This window comes from Amia ocellicauda, chromosome 16, assembly GCF_036373705.1.
Source record: "Amia ocellicauda isolate fAmiCal2 chromosome 16, fAmiCal2.hap1, whole genome shotgun sequence".
NCBI classification, from domain to species: Eukaryota; Metazoa; Chordata; class Actinopteri; order Amiiformes; family Amiidae; genus Amia; species Amia ocellicauda.
In genome coordinates, this window is record NC_089865.1 from 30232387 (window position 1) to 30258076 (window position 25690).

At 35.7% G+C, this 25690-nt stretch overlaps 1 protein-coding gene across 1 annotated transcript; it reads left to right on the plus strand.

Annotated features, from left to right (window-relative positions):
• Positions 1-927: 927 nt before the first annotated feature.
• LOC136711741 (arachidonate 12-lipoxygenase, 12R-type) lies at positions 928-25687 on the plus strand. Its single transcript, XM_066688192.1, has 14 exons — positions 928-1143; positions 4700-4904; positions 6186-6258; positions 7380-7502; positions 8632-8735; positions 10575-10744; positions 11238-11381; positions 13116-13319; positions 13741-13827; positions 18601-18770; positions 20781-20899; positions 22456-22556; positions 23995-24165; positions 24641-25687. Exons 1-14 carry the CDS (start codon positions 997-999, stop codon positions 24818-24820), a joined length of 1998 nt encoding a protein of 665 aa, XP_066544289.1. The 5' UTR covers positions 928-996; the 3' UTR covers positions 24821-25687.
• The last annotated feature ends 3 nt before the right edge of the window (positions 25688-25690 follow it).

Below are 25690 nucleotides of genomic sequence, written 5' to 3' on the forward strand. Positions count from 1 at the left end.
GATATAACCTTGGGCCTTCAAGAACCAGGTGTATTTAATCTAAGATCATGTGACACTTTAATTGCACACAGGTGGACTCTAGTCAACTAATAATGTGACTTCTGAAGGCAACTGGTTGCACCACAGCAGATTTAACTGTGTCATTGCAAAGGGGATGAATACTTATGGAAATCAATACTTTTTGTATTTGTAGTTATTAAAAAAAATGTAACACTACTAAGTTGGGGGGTGAATACTTACACAATCCACTGTATATCAATTATTGTAATAAACAAAATAGTGGATCTTATCTACGTTCCTTCAAATAATTAATGTAGGTTTAAATTATCAATCATTTGTGCAAGTGAAAAATCCCGTTTTCAGATAAAATCATGCTTATGTATTTACAGTGATCACAAGCAATATTCAGTAAAATAACGTATTGTGTTTGATATGCATATACAGGCACATATTCGCTTGGCTTGTTAGTTAGTTCATGAGCAGTGGCGTAACTAGCAGAACATTTTTGGTCCTTTCGGAAAATACAAATAAAAGGAAGTAGCGGTACCGTTTAAAGACGTGCGTGTTATACTAAATTACAGAGGAAAATAAAAATGCATTACTGCATTAATACAATTTAATACAAAATTTTTACTAGTATTATTTAATCACGATGACTATGTTATTACTAATTATAAAACTATACTAATAATACGCACATAATAATAATAATAATAATAATAATAATAATAATAATAATAATAATAATATGCATACTGAAGGCAAATTCAGACATCTTCCAATAGCAGTCAAACTTTCGCATATGTGATTGAGTCTCAGTCTCTATCGATTTTGTTGATTATATATATATGTGTGTGTGTGACAGTGAGGGTTGGGTAGTCGTGTCTCAGCTTAATTACCTCTATAAAAGCAGCCAGCGAAGGAAACTAGTTACAGCTGTACAAGAATCTGATTCAGCACCTGCTTCTTTTCTTGAATAAACTGAAAATAATAATAATGGTTACATACAAAGTGACAGTAACTACTGGTGATTTCCTTTATTGTGACACATATGATGATGTCTATATAACTTTATGTGGAGCAGAAGGCAAAAGCAAAAAAGAACACCTGGTCAATTGTGGAAGGGATTTTGCAACAGGCCAAGTAAGTGAAAGGGCAAAGACAAGAGATTTCTGCAAATTCTTGGAATTTGTATAATGTATTATGCTTTGAATTGCACTGTATTATGTAAATTTGAATGTGTAATATGTTTTATGCCTTGAACTGCACTGTATTATTGCACTTTGTATTGCGCTTATGTTTTGTAAGTCGCCATGGATAAAGGCGTCTGCTAAGAAATGTACTTTATTGAATACAAGAAATCAGAGTGGCAGTGTAAATGTATATGCCTCCTTACCTTAACTCAGTGGAGTCAGCAGGACTCTAGGTTATTCTCTAGGTTGACTCAAAACAAACACCTGTAAAAGGGGCTAGCCCTGGTGTGCAGGAGAAACGCATCCCCTTCCCTCGATCCCAGCTTTGCGAGTGCAGATGCTTATGGTCTAGTGCTGCTTGTGTGTATGTATACGGCGTTGCACGGAAATCAATGTAGCTTATAGACATCAGTGTTTAACGTGTATCAATTCCTTGTGGAAGCATGAGGTCGGTGAAATGTTTGAAATGCGCATGTATTTATTTCTTTACTTGGTGTTGTACTTGTGGTGTTCTGACAGAATGAGCTTCCCTATCAGGATGAGCCGGTAGTCTGAAAACAAGGGGCTATATATATATATATATATATATATATATATATATATATATATATATATATAATCTTATAATTATAATCTTAATAACTGGATGCACACAGGCATTAAAATAATCGCTTCCTAACTTGCTAAGTGTTAAAACAAAAAGGGTTGAAAACTTACTTCGTGTAGCTGAGAGCCTGGACACGCAGTAGTCACCTGCATTAAAGGGCCAGCAGGGAGCGCGCATGACCATGCTGAGACTAGCAGGGTGAACCTAGAGCATGTTTTATTTGTGTATGTATATATTTGCTTAAAAGGACATTGTTAAATGGGAGGAGCTACAGACTTTGAAATGGATATAAGCTCGGCACAAAGCTCATTCAAAGAGAGACTGGGGATAGGATAAGAACCTGTGTGTGTTTCAAAGTTTCAAAAATATCCTGATTTGTTGATTATCTAAAGATTTGTGTTTGTTGATTTGTTTTGTTAAATAAATTAGTTTTTGCCATCCATCACAACCTATTGTTGGAGTTACTCTATGCTGACCACCTGGACATCCTTACATATGGTATAACAATCATATATACACTCACCTAAAGGATTATTAGGAACACCATACTAATACTGTGTTTGACCCCCTTTCGCCTTCAGAACTGCCTTAATTCTACGTGGCATTGATTCAACAAGGTGCTGAAAGCATTCTTTAGAAATGTTGGCCCATATTGATAGGATAGCATCTTGCAGTTGATGGAGATTTGTGGGATGCACATCCAGGGCACGAAGCTCCCGTTCCACCACATCCCAAAGATGCTCTATTGGGTTGAGATCTGGTGACTGTGGGGGCCAGTTTAGTACAGTGAACTCATTGTCATGTTCAAGAAACCAATTTGAAATGATTCGACCTTTGTGACACGGTGCATTATCCTGCTGGAAGTAGCCATCAGAGGATGGGTACATGGTGGTCATAAAGGGATGGACATGGTCAGAAACAATGCTCAGGTAGGCCGTGACATTTAAACGATGCCCAATTGGCACTAAGGGGCCTAAAGTGTGCCAAGAAAACATCCCCCACACCATTACACCACCACCACCAGCCTGCACAGTGGTAACAAGGCATGATGGATCCATGTTCTCATTCTGTTTACGCCAAATTCTGACTCTACCATCTGAATGTCTCAACAGAAATCGAGACTCATCAGACCAGGCAACATTTTTCCAGTCTTCAACTGTCCAATTTTGGTGAGCTTGTGCAAATTGTAGCCTCTTTTTCCTATTTGTAGTGGAGATGAGTGGTACCCGGTGGGGTCTTCTGCTGTTGTAGCCCATCCGCCTCAAGGTTGTACGTGTTGTGGCTTCACAAATGCTTTGCTGCATACCTCGGTTGTAACGAGTGGTTATTTCAGTCAAAGTTGCTCTTCTATCAGCTTGAATCAGTCGGCCCATTCTCCTCTGACCTCTAGCATCAACAAGGCATTTTCGCCCACAGGACTGCCGCATACTGGATGTTTTTCCCTTTTCACACCATTCTTTGTAAACCCTAGAAATGGTTGTGCGTGAAAATCCCAGTAACTGAGCAGATTGTGAAATACTCAGACCGGCCCGTCTGGCACCAACAACCATGCCACGCTCAAAATTGCTTAAATCACCTTTCTTTCCCATTCAGACATTCAGTTTGGAGTTCAGGAGATTGTCTTGACCAGGACCACACCCCTAAATGCATTGAAGCAACTGCCATGTGATTGGTTGATTAGATAATTACATTAATGAGAAATTGAACAGGTGTTCCTAATAATCCTTTAGGTGAGTGTATATATATATATATATATATATATATATATATATAATATATATATATATAAATGAATGACATGCAAAAGACTCATGTGCACCAATTTCAGGAATATAATTGAAGCCACACATTTATATTGTGTTTTTAGTCACAAGCAAATCAGGCTAGATCCAAACATAAAAACTCAAAGTAATTTAAGGCAGACCAATGCCTAGACCAAATCAGACCTATCCTATCTTATATGATAGTTAAGTGTTAGCTTTCCTAGGACCAAATCAAATGACCAAATCAAAAGAAAAACAGACCTGCTAAATGTCTGTATTATCAACAAACAACTGTATTAACAACAAAGCAGTTATAACGGTAACAAATGTAATATTTTATTATTTTAGCCGAGCACATTTAATAAAAAATTATAGTAATTATACAATCAAGTTTTAACGTATTCATTATTCACTGTGAATGCACAATGTTTTGATCAAATCTGAAAGGTGAGTATTGAAGTAAACTAATTTTACAGAAACAATTTAAAGTTTAAAATGCTTAACCATTACTATACACACGTATACATATACACTGCTCCTGTGAGAGAGTTACTTGTGTAGTATACATTTTATTGTATAACTTTTGTTTTTAATTCCGTTTCATAATGAGGATTAACTTGCAACACTCAATTCACCTCCTTTTTTTGGTATGCATATATACGCTCCCCCCCCCCACCTCCTGGTTTTAAGAAAATTTAAATAAACTCAAAAAAAATGTAAATGGGTCCTGGTCAGCAGAGCTTGCTTAAATACATGTTAAGAAAAAAGTGAAAGACTAACTTTGCAATAAATTTAAACAAAATTGACATTGTTTATTCGAAAACTTATATATAATTTATATATATGTATAACGGGTAATGTTTACGGTTTAGAATAAACTAATTAGTGTACTATATTTATAACTAAACTGATTTATTGCTGTAATATCTTCCTAACTAGTTGTACTGTATTTTAAGCAACTGATTAGTGCTCTTTTGCTGTAACTAGTGTATTTGACCTTGACTACAAAAACTAATAAACCTGTTCTGTACAAGACCAATTGTAACTAGTAGAACTTTTATTGGAGACAAGTGGCAATGTTTTATGTTATTATTAGACATTGTAATTGTAATTTTTGAATTTTATTTTGGTTGCAGACAAGTACATACACAGTGAAATCATCACAATATCTGGGTGATATTCTGATGATCATCCTGCAGAAGAAGCAATTTATGAACCTATCAAATACCAGCTGGTTCTGCACTGAGGTGGTTGTGAAAGATGAAAATGAAAAAACATACCACTTCCCCTGTTACTGCTGGATCACAGGCTCTTACCCTGTCAGTGTGAGAGAAGGAACAGGTCAGTGTGTGTGTGTGTGTGTGTGTGTGTGTGTTTTAATACGAAGAATATGACAAGCAATAAATGAAGAGAACTGAAAATATCATGTGTTGTCATATTGCTCCTTATAGTGTAATCATGGAGGAACAATAATACTATAACGTAATATATTATGTTATATTATATTATGTCATAACATACATAATTTGAACCAGATATTTATTTTAAAATGATATCTATATTGTAACTCACATATGAGAAACCAGTTCCTCTTATCTCATGTAATCCCCTGCATATAATTATTAGTATATATATTTTTTAAAGTATTACAAGTATTTCAGTTACCAACAACATTTCACGACACTTAAATGCTAGTGATGGAAGTTTCACAGGATGTAGTCTACATTTGTTTTTATTATTACATTTAACTAGCATGGAATCAGATCAGCTACTGTAAATTTACTGTAAGCAGTAAAAAAAGATTAGGTTACCAAAAACTGAAAAATAATGTACATTTCGGAGTTGTATACTGTGTTACTACACCCTCTTAAGCATTATTTGGCAGTGTTACGTGCAGCTCCTGTGCATAGACGTTACACTGTATTCCTACAATGCACACATTGTTTAAAAGCTTACTTTATTGGATACCATCGTGTTTCATTCTCAAACACATCCGATCTACAGTTTCCAGGGCAAACACAACAGTGGAGAGTACACATGGGATTAAAGAGAATCACATGGATTTGGTGCTTTACCTCCTAATGTTTGTTTGTTCTATGCTTTAATTTCAGAGTAGATTGACACATTAAACTGTGTACATTTCAATACAAACTGGAAAAATTTAGGTGTTCTAAAACTTTTGACCGGTAGTGTATGCATATATAATTTTTATGTGTATGATTACATATACAATAAGAAACCCACTTCACTTGACCTATATTAACTAGTATTATGTATAACTAGAGCCCTGAGTTTTGGAAGACCTAGTTTTGTAACCTCTATTTCAGTCATCCAGCTCTCTTTAAAGGGCAAATATGAGTTCCAGTTATACTACACAAAATTCCTCTTTGGATCATATTATTTGCATAGTCAACAGCTCTCACCCAGTAGAGATTACATTATGAACATTATCACCACGTCCCAGTCAAACACGGCTATTATTGGGCCAAGGAAATATGTTCTGTTTGTAGTATTCCTGAAGTAAGACTTCAGTCTATGTAACATCTACAAAGCACCTTGTTAAATAATTACTGATGATTCCAGTTTGTTGTCCTAAAATTGTTTTAATATTGCTTTCTAAAGCAAAGAAGAGACATGAGGACAAGCTTCCTAAAAACACGAAGGATCAGATGGAGAACCGCAGGGCCTTATTCATGTGAGTGGTCTGAAAATCTAAATTTTATATTTTATAAGTTTAATAATACTATTCAAGTATTTTACTTCTATTAATTATCATTTGAAATATTGTGTGTCCCCTTATTGCAAATACATATACCTTATATAAAATTACAAGCAGAGCAAACTTTTTATTATGCGTTGATCCTGTATGATACTTGTAATGTAGCCAAACGGAAAAAATCTGTTTCTTGTTTTACATTCAGCCCACTAGGAATAGTTCATTTCTATAATCCAGTTCAATATTTATATATTACTCAGTTTGGAGTCTGCATACTAGACATGCTTCAGTTAGGTGAACTGTATGTGCCATGCGATTGTACCAAAGCAATTTAATAATTAACTGACTATAGATAAACTATCATGTGTGTCTGGTTTGATTATTTACTAAATGGTCCACCATTTAGACAAGTAAATATACTCCACATATCTGTCTATTCACATTTGCTGAAAATGTGCACAAACATAAAATATGCAGCATGTAGATAGACAGTGCCTTCCTCAGATCTATAATCCCTTACTATTTCAGCTATTTATCATTTCTAATTACACCATGTAACTTTTATTTTTTTTTGTTTCTGGGTAGTAAGTGTTATTTCCTAATTGCTTATGCCTCAAAAGTATAGAAAATGACCAGGACAGTCAAAAACTACTTGCTTCTAAATCTTCTAAATCATTGGAAATAGTTATATTTCAAAATATCACTGTCCTGGTCACAAAATCAAAGTTTGTGGGGAATAATAACCATTTTCTATACTTTTGATGCATAAGCAATTAGGAAATAACACTTACTACCCAGGAACAAAAATTGTGTTACATAGTGTTATCATTTCTGTTAATCTGTCATCTTTCTGTTACTGTGCTAAGCTATGCAGCAGTAAATGTTATGTAACATACATTACATATATTTATGTAATTGAAGACTAAACAAAGGTTATATTCAATGGCCACATTAATGCCAGAAGAACTGTAATTCAACACGTCCACATTTTGTAGTGCTGTCTAATATTGATCTTGCAAAGAATCAGTGAGTTAATAAAGAAGGGTTTATAGAACCTGTTTGTCACTCAGAAAATGTATTTCTTTACATTTGCTCTTAAGGTGGAAAACATTCATTGACGAAATACCCAAATGTATTGATGGCAATGAAGCTACTGACGTGCCATCAGAAATTAGATTTTCCTTCTCCAAGGATTCAGATTCTCTGTTCAGTGCTGCAGCAGCGTAAGACATTTATTAGTTCTGGTATTTTATTATTTATCATTATTATTTATGCATTACCACTATTTTTAGGTAGAATCTTGATGGGTAAGGGAGCTTGTCTGATAAGATGTCATATCACACTCTTTTCCCCATGTCCTAAAATACCATGAAAATGTAATGAAAATTGAAAAACAAAATGCAACCACAGTTATCTGGGAAAGAGAGCATTACACAAAGGGGATGAGATATTGTCATTACCATGGAAATGTATAAACACAGAGGCCTATAGGCTGCTGTGCACTGTCCCACAGGCAGTCCCCTCCTCTGCCTGCTTTAACAATTACAACGCAAAGTGACTCAGCCCCTTTCTGCCAGAGCCCAAGATTCACACGGGTCCTTGCAGTCTGTGGGTAGTATTCTTTTTCTTCAAGAGCCATTATCTTTTGAGACAAGAATACCACCCAAAGGAGGATGGGGTACTGTATACTGTATAGCAAAGTGTACAGGTAGGGAAACCAGCCCCAAGGCCACAGTCTGCTAAAGGAGAAGGCCTCAACCTAAATCAAGAAATGATATTAGACAAACAGGGACCCACACACCACAAATCAGACAGAGCAGGACTCAGAGGAAAGCTATGCTTTACTGCAGGGGTGGCCAACCTGTAATAAACCAAGAGCAAAAAAGTACCCATGAGTTCTGCAAAGAGCCAAGTGTATATACACTGTAAAATTATACCATACTTCTTTAATAGTGTTTATTTGATATCATATTACCATATTAACTTTAATGGTTATTATTATTGTTTGTTAGCAGACACACTTAACTTTTTTAATAAACCGGTGATGTGAATATTACCAAGATGAAGCCTACTAGGCCTGTGCTTCTGTTTTGCAGTTGGTTTTACAGGTCACCGTTTTCAGCAGTTAGATGTCAAGACTTTTGACCCAAATGTGCATGCCATTACTTAAAGATTTATGACATTTAAATGATTATGTAATAGCCATATTACAGTCATCTGGCATGTACAATAAAACATTGTCTGAATTTGCTGCATCTTTTGTCTCTAACAGCTCACTTGAAATGTTTACAGCGTTTGTGAATATATTTTTTTTTCCTTCAGCTAAATTTCTTTCTTTTTTTCTCATCTTAGTTTCAGGATAAATAAATTTTATGGCCTTTCTGAATGTCATGACTCATGGTCGAGTATGAAGAATATGAAAAAAGTCCTCAAATTCAAGTCAACTAATACTGCTGGTAATACTACTACTACTACCCTAATAAACAATATACACCATATCATTTTGTAATCAGGAAGTAAAAAAATAAAATAAACTGCAACAATTTGAAAGCAGTGTACTGAGGATGATCCTGTGCTTAGTACAGAGCTTTGTACTAAACCTGTATGTAAGTAATAAAAAATATATACATATATATAAAATAAACTATTCTTATAATGCATGTTTTCCCAGTAAGAGATTTAGAAATTCTAGGCTCATCCAATTGCTTTTATTTTATTACCTAGCCTTTCTTAGGGCGAACCTAATGGTGATAACATATCAGGCACAATATAACACTATTACAATACTTTATGTTAGGGGTGCTGTCACGGTCTCTCAGGGAGGACCGCAGGGCACGGGAGTTAAGGACCCAGGTGCAGCACTCGTAGAGGCAGCTGACTGGACAAAAGTGCTAAATGAGGATGTAGTCGTGGCCACGGGCGATGGTCAAGAACAAGAAGGCTGAGCGAGAGACACAGGACTAGGACTGGGAGCGAGCGAGAGCGAGAGAGAGCGAGAGAGAGAGAGAGAGAGCGAGAGAGAGAGAGAGAGAGAGAGCGAGAGAGAGCGAGAGAGAGAGAGAGAGAGAGAGAGAGAGAGAGAGAGAGAGAGAGAGAGAGAGAGAGAGAGGACTGGGAGCGAGCACAAGGAGAGCTAGGAGCACAGCTTGGTGACACAGGTTGCACTGACGACACTTCGCCAAGAATGAGGGCAGTGAGGGGTTTAAGAAGGGAAGCAGAAGGTGGGAAGGCAAGTGCAGGGCCAATGAGAGAAGAGGTAAGGAACAAGTGTGCACATGGGTGTGGAAGAATGTTAATGGGAAGAGTGAGAGATGAAAGCAGTGAAAAGAGAAAGAAAAGGCAGGGGAACAGTGGCGGCCTCTAGAGGGGAAAGAGGGTCAGAGCTAGGGAACCATGACAAGTGCTTTGTGCTATCCTACTGTCACTTTAGATTGCTCAGGTTGCAATTGTTAAAGGTGCATGATACATTCTATATATTTACCCTTTAATTTATTTTATGAAGTAACTCATTAAGTTTTAGAAATGATTTGCTACCATTTTTTTTTATTTCCTATTTGAAAATCATACTGTACCTGTTTTAATAATTCTTCTGTTGAAGACTAAATGTGTATAATGTATTTTTTTAAGGAAATGCCCCGCATGTTATGCGGACTGTTCTTACGTGGTATCAGCTTTATGTGGTTGGCCAACAAATATATTAAAATTAATACAAATTAAGAAAAAAAAAAAAATATATATATATATATATATAAACCATATTTAAACCATGCGCACACAATTTTGAGTTCCCCTACAGTATCCCACAGAGTCACAGAATACGTACTTCACTCTGTCTGTAAGTGTTGCTGCATCTTGTTGTTCTTCTAACTTTCATTTACAATTATGTTTTCTGTGCAACATAGCTACTTAACACAAGTCAATTACTGCTACTGGTGCAGAGAAAAAGAAAGCATGATTTGTGCTAAAATAAGATGAAAAGCTGTGTCTCAGCCATGTATATCGTCCGTCTTCCTCATTTCATCATATGGCTGCTGTACTTTTTATTGCTGTATATTGTAGATTTATAAGCAAATTACAGTACCTATACATTAATGCATACAAAACAATATATTTTACTGGAGTAGTCTTGGCTATTTGCAATTGTTGGGGGGGCAGGAACGTAACAAAAGTCAGAACTATTACTTTTACATGTAAGATGTGGGGCCCCTGTAATTGTATGTGATTCATCAGATTGTATTGTGAAAGATGTGAGTACTAATTAAAATCTCACTATTACTGTTCTATCTTGCTCTCAGACTATGTGATGGAAAACTGGGAAAAAGACAGCTTCTTTGGCTACCAGTATTTGAATGGCTCAAATCCAATCCTGATCAAACTGTGTAAAGAAATTCCCCAAAACTTTCCAGTCTCCAAGGAAACGATCAATACATTTCTTCAATCCAAGAACCTGGATACAGAAATAAAGGTCAGTGCTGCATCACAACTTCGTCCGTTTACAACTGAGGTGCACAAAGAAGTTATTAGCAATATTTAATTAGTTGAAAAAGTAATATTTTTTTCAAAATATAAACATTTCAAATATGACACCAAGATAGTTAGGTTCATTCCATAATGTTCACTGATGAAGTAGTTTGTTGTTGACACCAACTTTGTGAAGCCTGGTGTCTCTCAGATATATTCTGGGACTTTTCTACTGAATTTCTATATGCTACCATTGGTCACAGTATTAAGTAAATTGTTATAGGACTTTATATGTATGTTGATCAGATTTAAATATATCCATACAGCAAATCTGATCAAACTGTAACCAAGTTTGTCAATTTTACTTTTAGAAATTGTATGAAATCAAAATATAGTGTAATAAAATTCTAATTTTAAAAATCTCGTTACTTCTGATACAAAACTATTTTTCATCTCACCTCTAGAGAGAAAATAAGGGGTTTGTTTAATTTTCACAGGCTAACAATATCTACATGGTGGACTACAGTTTGCTGGATGGCATCGGAGCCAACATCATCAAAAATAATTCACAGTACCTGCCAGCTCCTGTCTGTATGCTCTATAAGAATAACCAGGGCCAACTGGTGCCCATCGCCATCCAGGTAGCTGAATTGCTATACTATTGCATCCGATACTTACATTTACATTTAATTGATACCATTTGCAATAGTTTGATTAAAATGGAAAATTAAAAAGTTAAAGATAAAAAGGCTGTGTGGATTTAGTTGGCTACAAACAGCTGCATGACGATTTCAAAATCTTGTTCTTCAGACCCTGTGAATCGATTGATCTGTAATGTATGACATACAGACGGGTGACAAATTAAAGGAATAAACAGAATAAATGAGTGGAGGAACATAACGAATGCAGATGCCTCCAAACAGGTGTACTGCATGATACAATTGAGCAATTAACATCCTATCATGCTCTGTGGCATGTACACAAATGCTGATCAGGCCCAGTTGACCTCGATATTGGATCAAGATGGCAAGAGGAAAGGATCTAAGTGACTTTGAAAGAGGGGTCATTATTGGGGCACGAATGGCAGGACCTTCAGTCACAAAGACTGCAAAACTGGCTCGTGTTCTGGACAAGTGGGTGAGTGCATGTGTGGTGACACCAAGAGGACGGTACAGGCCTGACTGCTCAACCCCTACAGTGAGGGGGTCCGGAGGCTCTGTTATGCTGTGGAGGGCATTTTCCTGGCATGGTTGCATGATGATTATGAAAATTATGTGAATCATATGCTATGGCCTTCACAGTCACCAGATCTCAGCCCAATTGAACACCTATGGGAGACTGTGGACCAACATGTTAGATAGAACTCTCCACCACCATCATCAAAACACCAAATGAGGGAATATCTTTTGGAAGAATGGTGTTTATCCCTCCAGTAGAGTCCAGAGACTTGTAGAATCTGTGCCAAGAGCATTGAAGCATTGAAGTTCTGGTGGCTCGTGGTGCCCAACACCTTACTAAGACACTTTATGTTGGTTTTTCCTTTAATTTGTCACCCGTCTGTGTTATCAACAACCCATCCTGCTTCATTGTTAACAGTCTGGTTCTTGAGAACTGGTGAAGTGGTTGTTTTGAAATGTGGCATATATCATCTATAGGTAAAGCTCTTTCATGTTTGAAAACAATATGGCCATTATTGACCAATGAAATGTTAGTAATAAGAAATCAACATCAAGAAGCAGCAGTAATGAATTAGAAACTGAGAGACTAACTGTAATTGACACTTATGTGCTCCTTGGAAACAACTTTTTAGTATCAACATTTTCTCTTTAATTTGTATAGCCTTATTTTTAATGTTACAGTATTGATGTTGTGGTATCAGTATTTGTTAAATAAATAAAAAAAAATCCTGGTAAACATTTCAAAATTATCTTGGCACATTATCTGTAATACTTCTGCAATCTGCAATGATTAAATAAGTGCCAGGAACTATGTACAGCACTCTTAATCAGATAATGTGCATAATTTGTAGTAATAAAATGACTAATTGATGATTTGGTCACCTATTTAGGATTGTTAACATTGTTTTGGGGATGGAGGACTGAAATCCAGGTTATACTGTACATTCAGGTTGTGCTCAAAGCAGGTACTGGGACTAGGCTTGGAAGTCATTAAACTGCCTGGCAGTTCTAGTTATACTATCACCCTAATAAATTCTGCATCAATGGAAGTAACTGACATGGTTTTATTATCTCTAGTCTAAATGTAATGTAATGTAATGTAAATCTGTTATTTTATTATTCATTTTTACTATGGTTTCTTACCTTGCCTATTTTCTGTCACCCAACACTGTTCTGATATTTTTGCTTAAATATTAGTTGAATCAGAAGCCTGGCCCAGACAACCCAATATTTTATCCTGATGACTCTAAAGAGGACTGGACTCTAGCGAAGATCTATGTGCGCAGTGCCGACTTTAACTACTATGAGCTGGTTACTCATCTGCTAAGGACTCATCTTCTTGCCGAGGTGTTCTGTGTTGCACTGCTCAGACAGCTACCCTCCATCCATCCTCTGTTCAAGGTATCCATATCCATTACCAAATCCTTTGAACATTTCTCAGCAAATAAATTGGCTTAAATTGGTTCAGGTGATGAAAAAAATTAATGATTGTGTTCAGAGGTTTTGTCTGACTTTTTCAGTGAGTTATGTAATTCAGCACTGCACTCTTCAGGATGTTAATCTCAATACTGCAACTAGCATGACTGGTTTTTTTTTTGTATCCAGAACTTTAATGGTAATAAGTGCAAATTAATACTAGTAACAATGGTAATAAATGGCATTAATTAATACATTTGCAAATGTATTTTTTCCATTAGATTCGTTGATCTAATATTATGTTAATCATTTTATTCATATTATATTAATTTTTGAATCTGTTCACCTATAAGAGCCTGACTTAAAAAACATATAATGAAGTGTTTTAATATATTTTGTCTTCTAGCTTCTGGTTCCACACATGCGATTCACACTGCAAATCAATATACTGGCAAGGAATAAGTTGTTGAACAAAGGTGGAGTTTTTGACCAGGTCAGTCATTACAGGAAGTGTAATGTCATGTTGTGTATTTGTGGTTTTGAAAAATCCATTACAAGATTCTTCTATCAGAAGGGTTTATTCAAAGGAAAACTTTATATCAGATGAGCTCAAGTTTAACATTCCTTGAAACAGAGAGTGAAGTGTTCCTTATTTTACTTAAATACTGGGTCATAAATGTATTAGCAGGACCAACAATATCTGCCTCATAACTGTTTGAAGTTATAAACAAATTACATTGACCTTTATTTTATGAAGGTAACAATTTACCAAAGACAATGTAGTCTAATTATATAGTAAGATTTTCCCCAAATAAATCTCTTGTAAGATGTTTGACTCAAAAGATACAAACAACTCTGAATTAAATATTTAAAAAAAGGTACATTGACTATGCTAAGTTACTAAAATAGATAAAATGGGAAGTAAAATTTGAATTATAACAGTGACTATCGTACTTAAGAGGAAGGTTATGTCACAGGGAGACTGACAGGGAAGGGGAACCCAAGTGCGGATGTGAACAAAACCTGGAAACAGTCAGGGGTCAAAGCTGGCAAACAGGAGTGTCCAAGGGAATCGGAGAGTCGTAGTCGATGATCAGGCAAACAACACAGAGAAGGCAATCCAGGAGGCGATGGTCGATGAAGCTGGCAAGGGTCATAGATCGGGGAAAACAAGTCAACCGGTAATCGGGCTCACAAGGAGGGCTAGGAATTGCTATAGAGAGTTAGACAAGACTGAGCATTCAATGGAAGTCACAGGGGGTTTATATGCAGTGGAGAGGGAAGCAGGATACTAGTGGTGGAGGTGCTGAACAAATGGGAAGGAGGACAGGAGAAACAAGTGCACATAGTGTTTTGGAATGTTAATTGAATAATAGGACAAGAAGCTGAGGAAGGGTGAAAGCAATTAGAATTCAGGGGATGTAGATCTTTGGAAGCTGACTGAGGAAGTGTGAGGCGTAGATGTGACGGGTTACTCTTAATAGATCAGATTTGTTCTCAAATGTTGGTGCATTATCAAGGCACTGGGAGAAACAAAACAGGCAATGGACCTTCCCCTTTGCCCTTTCACCCAGATAGTGCTCTCAGCCACTGAGTAGTGCCCAGTGGATAAATCATCGGGCTGTAGAGAATTGTTAAAACAATGTATCAAAGAAATCAGCAGCAAATGTACAGTCAGGAGGATCAATATGCATATTAAATTCACCAATAAAAGGATGCTATCAGACAAACCATGATAAGCAACTCACAAAGTTCTGATAAAAACATTGAAGTAGGCTGAGGTGGACAATAGATAGTTTAATGAAATGAAAGGATGCTGATCTCATAAGATACAGCCAAAATGTTGCAATGAACAAATTGTTTTAATTTATCATTACAGTTATTGTTTTATTAGGAAGTTCTTTCGATTGGCCTAGGACTGTAAAATGGAGTTTTCATTTTTACCGGGTATCAAATATCAGAAGAAATAATAATTTCTGAATAAAGTCCTATTATCTAGTGACCCCCACACATACAACCCACAGCGGTCAAATCATCTGAAAACAAGACCGGGTTGATGCACAAGTTACCACAATACTTGAACTAATACGAATTCAGATTAGCCTTGAGGTTGATCTGCATGAATTAACCTTGAGGTTGTTTCATTTTATACAGATATACGTTTATTAAAAATGTTAATAAACATGTATTTGCAAAGATAGGATAGAGACAAGGAGGGTGGATAATATTAAAAGTGAGAGTGAGAGGAGATCTATCCAATATTCGAGTTTTGACTCAAGGCACAAAACAAGTAAAATAACAAACAAGTATTATGATTATGCTAGCCGTTCCTACAATTTAGATCCCATGAACTAGGTTTTATGTAATTGTGATTTACCTAATTCTTGACTAGTACACAAAATATACTACCTGTGTGGTTTACTGAGATTCAGTTATGCAGACAGTTGAAAGCGGGGACGGCTGGCAGACTGCTTTGACTTAAGGACGGTTGCAAAGCTTTCAGGTTTTTGGTGGAGAAGTTCTGGTTCTGGTTCTGTTCAGTCTTCCTGGATTTAATCTCCTTGGTTTCTTCTCCCAGGTTGTTCCACTCCAAATTGTACCACTCTCAATTGTGCTGAATTGGTAGTTTTAACTTTCTGTTTTTATACATTTTAGACAAAGAGATTCTAATCTCTTTCCTTTCAAATTTCTGATTGGTCAGGTTTGGAGTAATAAAATGGAAATTTGAATCAAAGCACTCTTTGCCATTCCTCTCCCTTAATTCCTACAGAATGTGTATTGGGGTGTGATGGCTTTGAGGAATGTGAAAATGGTTCAAATGTTACCTAGAGTTTCTAACTCTCTTTTTTTGTCAAGTCTTAGTTCTATCAATTACAAAGTCCCTCAAAGCATGACCTTACAGTTGATACCAAATAAGCCAGGTGTTCTTTCTCGGTAATGTTAAATGTGAGTCTACTTGGAATTCTGGGGGGGGGGGGAGCTGGTCTGATGCCCATGTCAGTGGAGGATCAGTTAGGATGTGTGAATAATTATAAAATGTTAATGTTCCATTGTATGTGAAATATAAATGGTCCAATGGTTGTTTTAGCTAATGGTCTTTCTTTTAAGACCAAACATGGCTTGAGCATGTTTTGGTTCTGAGGTAGAATTACTTAAGTGTCATTAACTTAGTTTTAAGTCACCTTTTATTGTTTGTTATCAAACTGAGGAAGAAGCTGGTTAACACTTCTGTTAGCAGCATGTAGTTTGTATTTGGGTTTGTTACCCTGGTCTATGGAATATATAAAGTACCTTGAATGTCTGAGTTTCACAAAATAAATCTTCAGTTGGAATGTCTCTGTGGAGACAGGCATGGCAGCCCATTTGCCAGTTGGGGGGGGGTCTTCCAGCATGGACATGTTATCTGTCATACTTTGGACAGGCCTGTTGTAAAACACAGAACTTCAAAGCTGTCTCCTTAAGTCCTTTAACATAAGCCTAAATTTCTCCGTTAGGAAGGTATATGCATTTCAGTATATATTTGCCAAAACAAGGTATGATTTACAATAAGAACAAAAATATTGAAGAATTCAATACTTTAAAGTCCAAGCATTCAAATGATTTAATGCTTTGTACAGGGATTATATGTATGTTTAAATCTAGGCAGTGAATCATGGCAAGACCTCCACCTTGGCCAACCAAGTGGGGTTTATCAATATAACCATATCCAGGATGTATCACTTGATTTAATAAGATAGATTAATTCTGCTGTCAGTTGTCAGAAATGAACAAGTGTTGAATGAAAGCAGAGTTCCATGCAGTCAAAAGAAGTATTTGTTTACCCGTATAGCACGTGACTTTTGCATCACATCACACATGCGATCAGGTTTATGTAAACAAATATTTGTCCAGAAACTTGAAACTTTGCCATTTAGATATCTAGTTCTGTGTAAAATATCTAGGGGAGAGCAAAAGATCAGTGGAAGCCACCACGACAGAGGATGGTTATAGAACAATGAGAGTAGCACCAGGTTCAGGCGATAGCAACTCAGCAACACTACCAGCCCTGCAATCCACTGCATCAGAGTAGCAGAGAGTGATACAGAGAAAAAAAACAAAAAAAACAGGTCATTGTAGCCACCAGGAAACAGACTAGATATCGATGCTAACAGGACAGATATATATTATTGTAAATAGGCTGGTAGTGCGAAGTTGGGATCCCAAACCAAGTTAAGTTTCACTAATGTTACACAACCAGTGATTTGATCCTGAACTAAAAAAAAACAGCAAGCACAATCCAGGATACAGAGATTTAGAACACACACCAAAAAGCACTTTTTTTCATTGAACATTCCCATGATGAATTGTAGACATGCTTGTATAGTGAACACAAAGTGACTTCACAATTGAATTGATGCAGGGATATTAAAACACAGCAGTAAGGGTAAAGGTGGACAAAGAGTCAGATAAGCAACAGCATAAACACGAGAGACAGGAGAGATACATTTTTTAAACATATCATTATAAATGGATTCACAACATGATTTAGAACCTCCTTCCAGATAGTGAACAGATAGAGGTGCCAGTAGACAGCAAATAAAAGATTGAGGAATGACATCTGCAGATACTGCTGCAACTATGCCACAAATTGTTTTTTCAAAGACAAAATAGACTTGTTTGTTGGTGAAATTTTTTTTAAAAAAAAATTGCATGGAATAAAGCTTAAAATAAAAAATTATAAATAAATAAATAAATAAATAAATACACATATTCACTGGGAAAAGGGCACATGCCAGAAACTTGACATTCAAAAGAAAATTGGCATGATGTTAGCTTTTATAGTATGGTTGGTCACATCAGGTTGTATTAAGGCACACAGTTTGTACACTAATTGCTTATTTAAACGTAATCTTAAACTGTGGATCTAACAGATGCTCAAAAACATTTCTGTCTGCATAATATTTACCTACAGGAGATATTGCATTAAGAGGTTTAATTTAATTCAATTAAAATGCATAGATACAGAAGTTAAGCAACAGATAAATCAATAAATAGGCCTATATGAAGATGTTTTTATTTATTTTTAATTTTGGCAACCTCCATATTGGTTGCTGTATTCTCCCACTGTCAGTATTGCCAGTGTTGGTTTGTCATAATAACATTAGTAATAGTGATTGCAAGGAAATCCTGTGATTGTCTAACAATTGTACAAAGCACAATATCTCACAATACCTGCTCAACATACAGGGTCATTTATTTTCTAAATCATCTGCTTATCTTTAACTAGTGTTTCAGTTCAGGAGGGTCTGCAAAGGGCATAATTCTCCAGAGAGGCCTTAAGGAGCTTACCTACAGCTCTCTCTGTCTGCCTGAAGACATTGCAATGCGGGGAGTGGACACTTTGCCTAACTATTACTACAGGGACGATGGCCTTAAAGTTTGGAAAATTACTGAAAGGTGAGCAACCCCGACATAATTACTTGTGTAGGTAAAGAAAGGTACTATACAGTCCAGTAAATCCATTTTTATTAGTATATATAAAGGGAAATGTATCTAAAGTTTTACTAAATACACAGGCTACATATGCAGGATACACTAAAGGAAGTAGCAGATGCAGAGAAAGTGAATAAAAAAGGAATACTGTAACAAACTGGGCCTGAGGGTTTAGTCATAAAATACCTTGGAGGATAACTTCACGGAAGTCTGTTTTCTTCTGTTCCTCGAAGCTTAGTTCAGCTGAGTAAATTACTACAGCAACACATCCTTAATCGTAAACCTGCTTCAGGTCTTATGGCAAGCCAAATTGTCATTAAGAGATATCTCAAAATACAGTTCAAGATATCTGAAATTGAAATTGAGATATCTCAAATTTGACAGGAAGTCAGTTTGAGATATGTTGAATGTAATTTGAGATCTTGAAATGGAGTTAGTTTCAGATATCTGAAATTCAGTTTAAGATATCTTGAATTGTATTTTGAGATATGTCTAAATGACAGTTTGGCTTGCCATAGGGTCTGTGCCAAAAACCTTGTGCTTCTACACAATGAAAGCGCTTGACACACCGCTCTGAAATGGCAATGCCCTTCCTTAGCGATCAAGGAACAATTTTAATTAGATCAGCTTTTCATAAGGAACGAGTACAGAAAAATCGCAAAGATAATTTGCATAATTCACGTTTTCCTATTTGAATGCTATAGATTGAGTCGGCAAGATAGAATTTACCTAATAAATCTTCTTGAGCTTTAAATTACCACACCACCTGGTACAGCTGTTCTTTGACAGTAACGCAGACTATATGCTGGGCTGCACTTTTTTGCTAGTATACTCAGTTCAAAATATCAGCAAAGCTGCTGCTATGAGGTTATATGCAATTTAATTAAAAGTTTTATAGACTACATCATTACACAGAGATCCACAAAGTCATTGGTGCTGTACAGTAAGATCTTTATATTCCTCAAAACATTCCAATGCTCAGTCAGGCTGACACAAGTTGCTCTGTTTTGACGTCATCTCCGGTGTGGATCAATGTCTCTGTGCGGATGTCATAAGTCGTGTCCAGTTCACGAGAGAAGTTTAGCCTCTATTCGGCTCCGAGAAATGGAGATGTCTATGTTAGCAAACAATACATAATTGTATTTTAATTTAAAATGCTTCGGATGCAAAAAGTAACTTTAACTGCTGCTGTAAGAGTTTCAGCACTCTGTGAGGTCCTTATGAATAAATTAATGTTTTAAATATGTATGCTTCAATTTATACAAGTGCATTGGTTTTATATGTTAGAATAATGCGTAATAAGATTAAACGAGTTTTTTATATAGATCTGTGTTCTGAAGGACTGTAATGCATATAATTAAGTTTGACATGCTAGTGTGCATGCAAAGACACCTATGGCGGCTGAAAATTGATCCTGAACAAATGGCAGCATTATCACTTTAAATTATGAAAATGAACTGGAAGATAATTAATTGCAGACAAAGGAAACTTGAGTGAGATATTTCAAAACGACATCTTGTTAGAGTCATGTAAATTCATTGACAAAATAAAAAATGTGCTTATACTTTATAAATTCCCCAAAATTTCAATTTTGCATTATCCATGACCCATTCTTATTGTCGATCAAAATAATAAGGAGGGAAATCTGTAAAAATATTGATATTCAATTTGATTGTTACACCTTTAATATATACACACACATACATTGTGGTTACTCTAGTCTCAGTTCAGCTATTGATAATTCAATCTAATTATCAAATTATTATTTTAAGAGTGTTTACTACCTTCGGAAAATATGAACTGCAAATTGTACCTACACCTATATCCGTAAAGCAGCCACCTTAAAAGTATTGTAAAAGGGCATTTAGCTTCTTCCATGATGACTTCAGAGTCTAGATAGGACTGCTACACCACAAATTAAGGAACTATCCACAATTAATCATTGCATTAATTTAACAACCTGGCCCCTTCCAGGTTTGTGCAGAAAATGGTGAATTTCTATTACCCGAACGACCATAACGTCGGGGAGGACACAGAACTCCAGAACTGGATAAAGGATGTCAATTTTGGCTTACTAGACTGCCCAACATCTGGTGAGTGCCTGTAAAAAGAAGGACAAGGTCCTGTAGAGGCCATATGTGTCACACCGTTGCCTTATTTAATTCGATTTTTATAACCAGTTACTATTTTATATGTATAGTTTTCCATATATTAACTAATAAGTCAAGAAACCGCCTATCCTGCAATTTTTGGAGTCAAAATAAATTGTCAAAGCAACAAAACGTATTTCCTATAAACAGGCTATATGGTAAACATATTCTGATAGTATATTGGACATGTTCAAACAGATTGTATTTTCTTATTGTATCTGCTTGAGTTTCATAGGTTTTTAGAAGAATAGTTCTGTGGAACTCTGTCAGAAAGTGCTTGTCATGTAAAAAGAAGAATATGTCTTTATTTTTGGAATTTGTTTTAATAAATTAATCTTATGGAGAATCAGTGTTCTTCATATTACTGTATCCCCTTAAAATCCCCCACAGACAATCATTGGTTGTGCACCATCTGTTTTACATAGGTGAGTTTTTATGTCGTTAAGGTTAGGGGTAGAAGTATTGGGGAGGAGAGGAGATACATAACTGTATAGGATTAATACCCAGATCTGTGGCACACTGGAAATATGGAAAGTCCTAGACAATAGAGCAGTGGTCACCAACCCTGGTCCTGAAGAGCCCCAATCCACTTTACCTTATAGGTCACCTTCAATCACCAATTGCTAAACACTGGGAACTCATGGGAGTTATTAATAAATTAAGCAACTCAACCAAGGGATTTCTTTACTTGAGAGGCTGAAGCTATTCAGGCGATTGCTCCAATGGTTTCTAAATGACTTAATTTACCAAACCACCTGCTTAATTGTTTCAAATTAAATACTTTCAGGTATTTATAAATTGGTGATAGAAGGGTGACCACAAAAACCTGCTGGAGAGGGGCGCTTCAAGAACAGGTTTGGAGACCACTCCAATAGAGTAATAGAGATAGGAACAAGAGAGAAATAAGTGCACACAAATAATTGCATTTATTAATACAAGTCAATTATACAAAACTCTGCTTTAGCAATGCATAACTTTTTTTAACCCTTCCTGCATCAACTTATAAAACGTTGTAAATGTAATTTTGGGAGAGCGGTCGGACCCTAATTCCGCAAATGTCTCATATAAATACTGGGCTCAAATGCTACTTTCCCAGCATTCCTCTGCATCCCTTCATCCTCCCCAAACACCACTACATAAATCAGTCAATTAATTATATGAAGATGTGTTCAAATAAAATGTGACAATTGTTTCTGAATATGACGAATAAGACCCTAAGAATTAATAGGCAGCCACAGATATTTATATTATCCCTCCCAGATTTTACTATGAATTTAGTCAGCACTGCACAGCAGTGAATTTTCAAAAGGTGTAAACAAATTTAGAAAAATTGTCATGTTTTTCCACTTAGATGACACCATTTCCTTTAATTGTTACCATATTTATAAATGTGTCTAAAATATTGACATTTTTACATTTTAGATTCACAAATTTCACTATGGAACTGCATAAAATGTGATGCATCTATTACTTTAACGGTGTTACTGCTCTTCATATAGGTATGCCAGCTTCACTTAACACTGCCAAAGAACTTATCAAGTTCCTCACCATGGTAATTTTCACCTGCTCAGCACAGCACAATGCAGTCAACTATGCACAGGTATAACTGTATTAACATCTTAACATAGCTCTGAAATGTATGTGAGAACAAAAGAAGAGTATATACATTTGTTTTAGATTATCATTTAGATTATTACTTATTTAGATTATTACTATCTCTCAGTTCACTAAAGCCATTCCATTTATTAATTTAAATGTGTAACATTTTTTTATGTATGTGAAACAAAAGTTGCAACAATTTACTTTTAATTACTTTTAGTTTTAAAACTGTTATTAAATCAAAGCAGTAGCAGTACAGAATCCCTCGAGATATATGAAATCGACTAGTGTCATGACTTGGAAATCCAAGCAGGAGAATCAACTTCGAAATGCACACCATTTCCATATATACATGAGCACGTATTTGTTCTCAATGTTGATGTAAGTCCATTCCAGAGCACAGGGAGCTGGCAAGAGATTATTTTTCTAAAACCTAGAAATGTGCTTACTGGGACAACCTTCTCATTTACTTGAATTCAAATTGCTTAAATAAATGTGAACAATTAATGTAAAGAGTTAAGTTGATTAAATCATTTTTAATATAACATTTTGAATCCTAAAATGTATGACTAATATAATGATGTAGGGTAGAATGGAGTCACAAATGCAAGAAACAAATGCAAGAACCAAACACAAACTGCAAGACCAAGAAATTAAATTAATTTTAAATTTATTTAAAAACTAAAATGTATTCATCTTATTGTCATGTCAGCAATATATAACTCTGAAATACTAAGAACATCTGAGAGCATCCCAGTACAATCAAGAAAGTTCTGAAGCATCACCATTGTTCAGTCTCTCTCTACCCAAGCTCCTCAGACCACAAAATGCAGTCATGCGCAGCTTGAGTTTCTGGGGAGGAAGCTGGGGCACTTGCTCAGTCAGTCCACTCTGAATTTTGCCTTTGTGATGCAACATCTTCACCTTAGAGCCAGTGACAATGACTTCCAGATGCCTAGTAGCAGCGATAGTTCTTAATGATTAAAATTGTGCTTCATCTCAATTAAACATGTCTTTTTTTAAATGCTTCATTTCCATATTAATTGAATAACTATTCATTGAATATGATGTTGTAACTGCATTGATAAAGTATTGATTGACAAATCTTTAATTGTTTTTCCTTAAGTGTAATAGAGAGTGTGTAAAATATGATTTATTTATTTATTTATACATTATGTCACATTTCCATTGTTTGCTGTGTGATAATGCTCCCCGATTCTCGCATAAATGAAGTTTTCCAGGAACATAAACCTTGCGTATCTCGAGGATCTACTGTATATTGAACAGGCTTATATCATGTGGTATACTGAATATAATAAACAGTATAGTCAAACATACATGTTTTAAACATTAATTAATTAATAAGGACCCCACGGAGTGGATGGTAAGTGCTAAAACTCTAACAGCAAAAAATTCAATTTGTTTCCTATATTTCTCAGTTTGAATATTGTTCCTGGATGCCCAATGCCTCACCAACTATGCGCCAGCCTCCGCCCTCTATGAAAGGGGTCACCACTGAGGACGACATCCTGGAGAGCATTGCTAATGTCAGTAACACCATTTATACCAACACTACAATCTGGTTGCTGACCCACAAATCTACAGACTTTGTAAGTAAAGGGATACTATCAACTTGGATCTGACACTCTGTACTGGAACTGTCCATTTGGAATCACCAGTGGGTCTTTTACCCATGTACTTTGAACAAAAATACGCTCTGCATATTATTTTTTTGTCACCTGCTACTTCCTTCTGCTCATAAATCTGAACTCCTTTTACTTCTACCTGAAGCAACCTCAATTGCATCAGTCAAAGGAAATGTGAGTCACAGCTCCAATGTAGCATGTGCAGGTGGAGCCCCGTAACACAGGCCGCAACACATAGTACCACAAAATAAAAATAAAATGAATATGCCACCGAGTACAGGTTTGTAGTTTTCTATTGGGTCAAATTTTATATATTTTATCTCAGTCCTGGCTCCTGGTTTGATCATATGGCTTTGACCTTTGAAAATCTGGTCACCGTAAACATCCGTTTCAAGGCTAGTTATCTGAGTAAATAGTATTCCTTCCCTCTGTTTCCCAGGTCCGTTTAGGAACATACCCAGATAAGCGCTTCACTGAGAACAAACCCCAGCAAATAATGAAAGAATTCCTGGAGGACCTGATGCAGCTTGACACTGAAATCGAAAAACGCAACAAGAGCCTTGAGATTCCATACCTCTACATGAAGCCAAGCAACATTGAAAACAGCATTTCCATTTGAACAAAAGATTAAAAAAACACTGTAATAGTGTTTTTTAGTGTTCTTCAGCAAATGAATCAATTGTCATTGTTTCATAACTTTAAAATATTAGTCAAGCAAATATTCTGCATAATAGAGAAGGGAAATCAATGGTTTTTAATGAGAATATCTTAAAATACAGAGAGCCCTGTTGTTCACTTGTATGCTTTATAGACTGGGGTAGTGTGGGACAGGTGAGATTTGTTATTTTATTTTTCTAAAAAGAGATATAGCTAATCTGATAGTAATCAAATATGTTATGCTAAATGCTTTTTTCCTTCTTTTTATTAAAGCATGAAATTACCAGTTTATGTACTGTTATGTATGTATAAGAAATCAGCTGATACTAGTTTAAGAAGTCAATAGACCTGAGAAACTTTTTTTTTAATAATTTGATTGAGTTTAACTAAAGTTTGTTTGTAAACTTAACTTTTTTGTTAATATATAATGCATTCATTTGTTTGCAAAATATCTTAATTTTAATCAGGTGATTAAAATTATGCAAAACGGGTAATTATTAAAAGACAGTATATGTGTTACGTAGAATAAATACGTGAATTTAACTAATTTTAGAATCTCCTGCAGAACAGCACTGGAAACTCTAATGTGTACAATCAATTTTGTGTGGATCCTTGCCAAGCTGATTAATTGTCACTGATTCCAAAGCAGGAGGCTATACAATGAAACTGTAGGTCTACCCCCAACCTGAAACAAACCCACAAATTGATATGCATGTATTGTATCTGTCAAAAATGCTAAAATAAACTGAACTGTTGCTTTCACAAATGTACGTTGGTTAACAAACAGGCCAGATTTGGGCCCTACCCAATATAAATCTATTTTAAATTAGCT